The following is a 9,826-nucleotide window of genomic DNA, read 5'->3' on the forward strand; positions in this document are numbered from 1 at the left end:
TCAATCGTCACACTACTTCTTACCGCGTGAGACGACATGTCTCCCAGTGGTGACGGGAGAGAAGACACTTTCAATCGTTTCCATGAAGACACAGACCCACCCCTCTGTTCTCGCACGGAACCCGCGCTCGCTTCTGCCCGTGCCTGGTGGGATTCGTGCGTAAGACCCTACTCGCCTCAAAACCCACCTGTTCTCCCTTGCCTTCAACCCCCCCCCCCCCCCCTCCCACCTGATTGATGTCTGTCTCCAGTCTTTTTTTGTGCTATCATGCTGTCTTCCCTGTTCCCCCCATGGTCTCATGTTCCTTTTGTTTTTGTTTCTTTGCTGTTTCTTTGTTTTTGTTTCTTTGCTTTTACTTTTGCTCCCGACTATTGTCAGCGACTTCGGGTCATTGAGAAGCGCTATATAAATTAAATTAATTATTATTATTACTGACCGGGCGGTCGTCTCTAAGACCCTGCTGACCGAGCGCTCGTCTCTAAGACCCTGCTGCGAGCGGTCGTCTCTAAGACCCTGCTGACCGAGCGGTCGTCTCTAAGACCCTGCTGACCGGGCGGTCGTCTCTAAGACCCTGCTGACCGAGCGGTCGTCTCTAAGACCCTGCTGACCGAGCGGTCGTCTCTAAGACCCTGCTGACCGAGCGCTCGTCTCTAAGACCCTGCTGACCGAGCGCTCGTCTCTAAGACCCTGCTGACCGAGCGGTCGTCTCTAAGACCCTGCTGACCGAGCGGTCGTCTCTAAGACCCTGCTGACCGAGCGGTCGTCTCTAAGACCCTGCTGACCGGCCTCATCACTGCCCCGTTTCAAAGGCCTCCTTAAGACCCACCTTTTCTCTCTGGCTCTCGACACCATGTAGCTTGTTGATTTTATGATCTTATTGTCTCACTGTGTTGTTGTTGTTGTTGTTGTTGTATCGTTTTGTTACTGTGTCCTTTGCTTTTAAATATTTTTGATCTGATCTATTTTAATTTGTATTGCTGCCTATGTTTTTTTTCTTCTCTTTTTTGGTACTCTATTTTTTTTTTCTGCTTATAGGTTTAGGTTAGGTTTACTTTATTTGTTCAAGGGGGACAATGTACATTAATAAAACATTTTACAAATGTAAATGCATCCAATTTTAGCCAAAAGGCTCATTTCCATTGGCAGTCCCCCTGCCAGAAGGTACAGGCTAACATCCTGTGTGAAAAAAGGGTTAGCAATAAAAACAGAATAAAATCAAATCAGAATAAAATCAAGATAAATAACATTAGAATAAAAACACAACAAAAGCACATAGACATAGTAGGGATACAGGTCACAATACAGTCATGGACACAAGGACAGAGCACATCATGACATATTAAGAGACCCAGACATAGACAGACGCACCATATCCACATACACACACAGACACCTCAGTTTAGTATAGTTTTTAATATGCTCCCTCTGTACAGCACTTTGTGCCCCTGTGGCTGTTAAAGCGCTTTATAAATAAAGTTGGATTGGATGGATTGGATTCATTGTTTGATTTTGGTTTGCGTTCACACACTGCCCTTTTTTGAGCGAACCTAGTTTGTAGTTGAGTTGAGAGCAAGAGAGAGAGCAAGAGAGAGAGAGAGAGAGAGAGAGAGAGAGAGCACTGCAATGCACTGTAGGCTACTTTGTTTCCTATAGATTAGGTACTATAGTTCGATTGCGTTCACACCAACAGCAAAACGCACCGTGCTCCACTTTGAAACGGACGAGTCCCAACTCTTCAAGAGGACCGTGGTTCGGTCGTTTGGTCCTCCAAATAGTTTGGTTTGTGTTCACACACTTCTCCAAACGAAACGGACTATTGATTTAAAGGGACCATGGTTCACTTAAAACGGACCAAACAGCGTAGGTGTGAGTGCGCTAGGGGTGGGAATCGCCAGAGACCTTGCGATACGATACTATCGCGATACTTGAGCCGCGATACGATAGTATCGCGATACTCTATATATATCGCGAATATTGCACTATTTATTTTTTATCAAATTTTTTTTATTTAATTTTTTACTGCAAAGTAAAACCGTCAACATGTTTTATCTAATAAAATAAAGTTCAGTCTGTTCATCTCACTTCAATCATTTTTATTGCAGAACATGGTATTTTCTCAAGCAGACAGATGTAAACACTGTAATAATCTGTGTTGCATGTACCTGACAAACTCAACTGTTTGTATTACAGTCATATTCCAACTTAACTGAATGCACATGTGTGTGGACTACTGTACTATTACAGGTATTGAAATGAACAATGCAACTTCCTTATACCAAAATAAAATAATGAATAATTGAATATCGATACTTGGTGTCCCTGTATCGATACAGTATCGCCACGCAAAGTATCGCGATACTACTACGTATCGATATGTTCCCCCACCCCTAGAGCGCGCCCTAAGACCCTAGTGGCCGAGCGGTGAACTAAGTGCATCATGAGTTCTCGGGTGGCGTCTGCTTGCCGATGGGCTCAGCGTGCCTCTGGTTCCGCTCCACCAGACCCAGGATGTTCTGGGCCAGGGCCCGGATGTCTCCGTGTGTGTCCTGGTGTCCGACCAGAGCCCGGAGCAGGTCCACCACGCCTTCCTTCTGGAACATGCTGCTGTAATGAGGGGCTAGAGGATGGAAGAGGGCGGTCCGTGGGGAGAAAGAGAAAACAGTGAGGACCCCCCACCATGGAACTACATCTAACAACCCATTGTTATTAATATTAAATCAATTTCACTTTATTATCTAATAGGGCTGCCCTCGACTAGTCCAATAGTCGACTGATCGATCGAAAGGAGCCGTAGTCGACTGCCAACCGAATGCAAAAAGAATTTAAAAGTATAATATATATATTTCATCATTCTTTCCAAAAGCAAAGAGGCCTAGAAGCGTGGCTAACGCTAATGGCACGCATACCAGAGGCTAACTGCCCAAGAAAACAGGCACAGAGGCACTGAAAGAGGATTTCACCGTCTAATGAACACACTGACTAGACAAATATCAAGATGTATCCATCAGTGGACCAATTGCATGCTTTTGCACAGAGGACAAGAAGCCTTCAGTCGACTCCTTCAGACATTAAGCACCCCCCCCCCCACAGCCCAAATGGAATGATACAAAAATGTATTAAAGAAAGTTGACTATCAGCAAATGTTGGCCAATCAAAGTCGAGGAACAGGCCTATTATCTAATGATAATCAATTTAATATCACTCGAATATTGTTGGTTAAAAACCGGAGGTAATGACAAGCGGCTCAATTTCACATAACTGACAAAATATATATATTACGCATTTACAAAATACCATTTGATTGCCATCATGACCCGCTACGGCTACGCAGTATGTTCTCCTCCCCCCCCCACCCCCCCCCCCACATCGCCACGGTAACGGCGTCTGTATACGTCTCTTACTGTTCTGGCTGCAGACCAGGTGCATGGCCCCCCCCCCCCCCCCCCCCCTCTTACTGTTCTGGCTGCAGACCAGGTGCATGGCCCCCCCCCCCCCCCCCCTCTTACTGTTCTGGCTGCAGACCAGATGCATGGCCCCCCCCCCCCCCCCCCCTCTAACTGTTCTGGCTGCAGACCAGGTGCATGCCCCCCCCCCCCCCCCCCTCTTACTGTTCTGGCTGCAGACCAGGTGCATGGCCCCCCCCCCCTCTCTTACTGTTCTGGCTGCAGACCAGGTGCATGGCCCCCCCCCCCTCTCTTACTGTTCTGGCTGCAGACCAGGTGCATGGCCCCGCCCCCCCCCCCCCCCTCTCTTACTGTTCTGGCTGCAGACCAGGTGCATGGCCCAGACCCCCCCAGCCCCCCCCCCCCCCCCCTCTCTTACTGTTCTGGCTGCAGACCAGGTGCATGGCCCCCCCCCCCCCCCCCAGCCCCCTCTTACTGTTCTGGCTGCAGACCAGGTGCATGGCCCAGACCGCCCACAGCTGCACCCCAGGGGGCTGGGAGGTCTGGAGCAGGGAGAGGAACGGACGGAAGGACCTGACGGAGGGACGGGGGGTGTAATACAGAGAAATATCAAATAAAAGGCTGAGGATGTTATTAACCCTTTCACTACCACACTACAGAAGGTTAACCCCTTCACTACCACACTAGTGAAAGCGTTAACCTTCTGTAGTGTTGTAGTGAAAGGTTAACCTTCTGTAGTGTTGTAGTGAAAGGTTAACCTTCTGTAGTGTTGTAGTGAAAGGTTAACCTTCTGTAGTGTTGTAGTGAAAGGTTAACCTTCTGTAGTGTGGCAGTGAAGGGGTTAACGTTATGCAGTGTGGTAGTGAAAGGGTTAACAGTGTGGTAGTGAAAGGGTTAACCTTCTGTAGTGTGGTAGTGAAAGGGTTAACCTGCTGCAGTGTGGTAGTGAAAGGGTTAACCTTATGTAATATGGCAGTGAAAGGGTTAACCATTTGGTGGTGTGATAGTGAAAGGGTTAACAGTCTGTAGTGTGGTAGTGAGGGGGTTAACAGTCTGTAGTGTGGTAGTGAAAGGGTTAACAGTCTGTAGTGTGGTAGTGAAAGGGTTAACAGTCTGTAGTGTGGTAGTGAGGGGGTTAACAGTCTGTAGTGTGGTAGTGAAAGGGTTAACAGTCTGTAGTGTGGTAGTGAAAGGGTTAACAGTCTGTAGTGTGGTAGTGAAAGGGTTAACAGTCTGTAGTGTGGTAGTGAAAGGGTTAACAGTCTGTAGTGTGGTAGTGAAAGGGTTAACAGTCTGTAGTGTGGTAGTGAAAGGGTTAACAGTCTGTAGTGTGGTAGTGAAAGGGTTAACAGTCTGTAGTGTGGTAGTGAAAGGGTTAACAGTCTGTAGTGTGGTAGTGAAAGGGTTAACAGTCTGTAGTGTGGTAGTGAAAGGGTTAAGATGCTCCTCTCTCACCTGTAAGAGACCATCTCTCTCTGAGGCGGCGTCCAGGTCATGATGGCAGCGTGCTGCGGAGAGAGAGGCGGCTTAGAGGAGGACTGACCCACTTTAGAGGACTGACCCACTTTAGAGGACTGACCCACTTTAGAGGACTGACCCCCTTTAGAGGAGGACTGACCCTCTTTAGAGGACTGACCCACTTTAGAGGACTGACCCCCTTTAGAGGATTGACCCACTTTAGAGGACTGACCCACTTTAGAGGACTGACCCACTTTAGAGGAGGACTGACCCACTTTAGAGGACTGACCCACTTTAGAGGACTGACCCACTTTAGAGGAGAACTGACCCACTTTAGAGGACTGACCCACTTTAGAGGACTGACCCACTTTAGAGGACTGACCCACTTTAGAGAACTGACCCACTTTAGAGGACTGACCCACTTTAGAGGACTGACCCACTTTAGAGGACTGACCCACTTTAGAGGACTGACCCACTTTAGAGGACTGACCCACTTTAGAGGAGGACTGACCCACTTTAGAGGACTGACCCACTTTAGAGGAGGACTGACCCACTTTAGAGGACTGACCCACTTTAGAGGAGGACTGACCCACTTTAGAGGACTGACCCGCTTTAGAGGACTGACCCACTTTAGAGGAGGACTGACCCACTTTAGAGGACTGACCCACTTTAGAGGACTGACCCACTTTAGAGGAGGACTGACCCACTTTAGAGGACTGACCCACTTTAGAGGACTGACCCACTTTAGAGGACTGACCCACTTTAGAGGACTGACCCGCTTTAGAGGACTGACCCACTTTAGAGGACTGACCCACTTTAGAGGACTGACCCACTTTAGAGGACTGACCCACTTTAGAGGACTGACCCACTTTAGAGGACTGACCCACTTTAGAGGAGGACTGACCCACTTTAGAGGACTGACCCACTTTAGAGGACTGACCCACTTTAGAGGACTGACCCACTTTAGAGGACTGACCCACTTTAGAGGACTGACCCACTTTAGAGGAGGACTGACCCACTTTAGAGGACTGACCCACTTTAGAGGACTGACCCACTTTAGAGGACTGACCCCCTTTAGAGGAGGACTGACCCACTTTAGAGGACTGACCCACTTTAGAGGAGGACTGACCCACTTTAGAGGACTGACCCACTTTAGAGGACTGACCCACTTTAGAGGACTGACCCACTTTAGAGGACTGACCCACTTTAGAGGACTGACCCACTTTAGAGGACTGACCCACTTTAGAGGACTGACCCACTTTAGAGGACTGACCCACTTTAGAGGACTGACCCACTTTAGAGGACTGACCCACTTTAGAGGACTGACCCACTTTAGAGGACTGACCCACTTTAGAGGACTGACCCACTTTAGAGGACTGACCCACTTTAGAGGACTGACCCACTTTAGAGGACTGACCCACTTTAGAGGACTGACCTGCTTCATGTATACAGGGTTCCCACAGACATTGCAAAATAAAATTCAAGGACTTTCAAGTACTTTTCCAAGCACCATTTTTCATTTTAAAAAGGGCATTCAAAAGGATACAATTCACTTTTAAATGCATTTTCTTTATATAGGAAAAAAGATTGAATCAATCCAATATGTATGGCTTAAAACCAATTTTCCGACAATTAGTTACACTTTAAATAAAAAAATATATATTTCTTGATTCAGAACAATTTTATCATGGATGAACAAAACTTTCAATGCAAATCAAGGTTGATTTGAATTTCAAGGACTTTTTAAGCACCCTGTTAAAAAGATTTGCTGTTTTCAAGGAATTCCAGGCCTTGACTTTTTTTGGTAAAGTAATCAAGCACTTTAAGCACACGGGTGCGAACATAAAGACAGGTCTAACTAAGAATAGTTTACTTTACAGAGGATTAGGGTCCGGCACCTGTCCCCACAACGACAGAAGAAAACGACAGTAGAAAAACAAGGCCGCACACTAGGGCCGTCTTAAATACTTCGAAGCTTCGTTCGATGGGCATGAGATTCGAATATGAAAATACATTTCGAAAACATATAAAAAATAAAAAATATATGTATTTTTTCCCCCATCTAAAATCAACTCTGCCTCTCTTTGTTAACTACAACAAACAATGCTGTTTGTTATTTAAGATGAGGTCGGACTCGGCACTGACAGATCTGTGTTCATTGTGCTGCTTTTATAAAGCCTCAAATGACGGCTTACAATATTTCATAAAAGCAAAGTGTTGTTTGTCTAAGATTTTAAAAGGTTTAAACTTTACAGCACTGACAAAGCTGAACAAAGTGCTGTACAAGTCCCACAACATAAAAAAAATTTAATTACATTTTTTTATTTTAAATTTAAAATAAAAAAATTTAATAAAAAAAAGTATCTCGAAGCTTCGAATTAAAATCGAATCTCGGCCCCGAAGCTTCGAATTCCAAAAAGAAATTCGAAGGTCAGCCCTACCGCACACACAGACTCCCAACTCACCAGCTCTTCCAGGATGGCGGTGCGGAGCTCTTGGTCCAGGCTCCAGGACTCGGGTCGGGACGCCAGCTGGGCCAGGACCCCCCCGGCGAAGTAGCGCACGCCCACCTCCACCCGGGGGTCCTGCAGCAGGTCGAGGATGTGCTCCAGCAGGTCATCCTCCATCAGCTCCGCCTGGAGCTCCCCCACCTCCGCCACGTTGTTCTGGAACACATGGGACAAGAAGGCTGAGCCCCAATGTTCCATCTCTAAAGCAAAATTTGAACTCTTTATTTTTAATACACATTTTTTTTCTTTTTTTTTTTTTTTGTGTGTGTGTCTATTCATTCTGTTTTAACCAATGGGGTTTTTCTTCACAGCTGCAGATAAAGAGTAGGCTACACTAATATTATAGTATTAAAAAAAAGAGAGAAGAAAAAAATAAAGTTGATTTAATAAAAAAGAAACTCATTTAATCAGATTAATCACTTTATTCAAATTGAGGATTTAGTTTGAGGATATTTATAAAAAAATAAAATAAAACATTTATTTTGAAATTTTTTATGTATTTTTTCTTTTATTAAAAACGAAGGTTCGAACGCTCGTTCGAAAAACCCTGACGAAGTTCGAATCCCAAAAACAGGCTTCGGGGAAAGGATGTTATGTTGTTCTGGAACACATGGAGACAAGATGTTATGTTGTTCTGGAACACATGGAGACAAGCTGTTGCTATGTTCTAGAACATGGGAGACAAGCTGTTGCTATGTTCTAGAACACGGGAGACAAGCTGCTGCTATGTTCTAGAACACGGGAGACGAGCTATGTTCCGACAGATAATAACGACAGCGGCAGTAATAATAGTTTGATGCCGTGGGTCGGAAACAGCAGGAGAAGTGAAGGACGTGCGAAGGGAAAGAATCCCCACAATGCAATGCATGGCGACACGTTAGTACTATTGCAGTCGTACAGGTGGTGGATAGGATTCCGAATAATGCACATCATTATTTTACAATCGCAACGTGACTCCCACTTTTGGATGACCTAATACATTTCGTCTGGATATGTAATTGTGGAAAAGTTATCTAAAAATGGTTCTGGAAAATATGGTAATAGCTCGACGGGGCTCTCGCAAGTATTCATATGCTTCTTCCAGCTGTCAAAATCGTGTCCATTGTGTGGCTGGAACATGTTGCAAAATACATACACAAAAATGGTGTAAACATTGCAAAGGGGGATTTTGACTGAATCCAGCCCCATGGCACCGATTATGTTTTAAAGCAGAAACGCTTTAATTTTCGCAGGCAATCCCTTACGTCAGTCACCACCGATTGTGTTTAAACAACAAGCCAAACACACTGGGGTTTGCCCTTTGACCTTGCAGTACAGTAGGATCTGCTTTTACCACAACATACAGTCAAACAACTGGGCGGCTGAGTGGCGCAGTGGGCAAGGCGCTCGCCACTAACGCAGGAGATGCTGGTATCGAGCCCAGCTCTCGGCGTTGCTACCGGCTTGGCCGGCCGTCATACTAACACAAGTGTTAAGAGGGTGGGAAAGCCGGTGGGTGGGGATTGGACGTTGTGGACAGCGACTCCTACAGGTCGGGTGGGTGACGCCGGTGCGGCGGAAACAGGAAGCAGCGGGGGCAGCGTGAGCCTCCCACGCGTTACTCCTCGCCACTGAGAGTTCGAGCTGCTGCGGTGAAAAGATGTGACAGGCTGCCTCCTCGTGTACCGGAGGGAGGGGACACGTGATGCAAGGCTTCTGTCCTCACTACAGCCGACCAGTGGGAGGCATAGTCTAGGGGAGGGGAGAATTGGATAATACGAAATTGGGATGGGAGAAAAATAGAAAATGGGGAGAAAAAGTGGATAAAAAACATATAGTCAACAACTACAGTAAAACTACAGTACAACTACAGTACAACATGTAGACACACACTGAACCACTCACAACATATACTCAACTACAGTACAGCTACAGTACAACATGTAGACACACTGAACCACTCACAACATATACTCAACTACAGTACAGCTACAGTACAACATGTAGACACACTGAACCACTCACAACATATACTCAACTACAGTACAGCTACAGTACAACACGTAGACACACACTGAACCCACCAGAAGACCCAGAACTTTCTGTTGAACTGCAGATTCCGTGTTGTAGGACTGCAATGTAAGAAAAGGCACAGAGTGAGAGGAGAAGACAACATGTATACTTCTGTCTAAACTGCACTTTGCAATTGCATGGTCCACCTGACCGCCCGCCACCCCCCCCCCCCCCAGCTCGTCTGTCCACCATGGGGTCAAGAGCCTTCAGCCGCTCTGCCCCCCCCCCCCCCCCCCCCCCCCCGACATCAGGAACATCGACTCCATCATCCCATTTAAAACCCACCTCAAAACCCACCTGTTTAGGCGTATGTCTGATTTTATTTTAAATTTGACTGTGATTGTTAATGAACTGTTTTTAATTGTTGTACGGCGACCTTGAGTCCTGAAAGGCAACTTATAA

The 9,826-nt window shown here is 46.3% G+C and overlaps 1 protein-coding gene across 1 annotated transcript in view; it reads right to left on the reverse strand.

Moving 5' to 3' along the window:
• Positions 1–1,834: 1,834 nt before the first annotated feature.
• LOC311244443 (protein zyg-11 homolog) overlaps positions 1,835–9,826 on the reverse strand; it is a 42,478-nt gene continuing 34,486 nt past the window's right edge. Inside the window, 5 exon segments of the mRNA XM_084333955.1 lie at positions 1,835–2,617; positions 3,880–3,977; positions 4,860–4,912; positions 7,328–7,528; positions 9,436–9,483. Coding sequence (XP_084190081.1) covers positions 2,436–2,617; positions 3,880–3,977; positions 4,860–4,912; positions 7,328–7,528; positions 9,436–9,483 — 582 coding nt within the window. The 3' untranslated portion in view covers positions 1,835–2,435.

This window comes from Notolepis coatsorum (assembly GCF_963971535.1).
Source record: "Notolepis coatsorum genome assembly, chromosome: 17".
NCBI lineage: Eukaryota > Metazoa > Chordata > Actinopteri > Aulopiformes > Paralepididae > Notolepis > Notolepis coatsorum.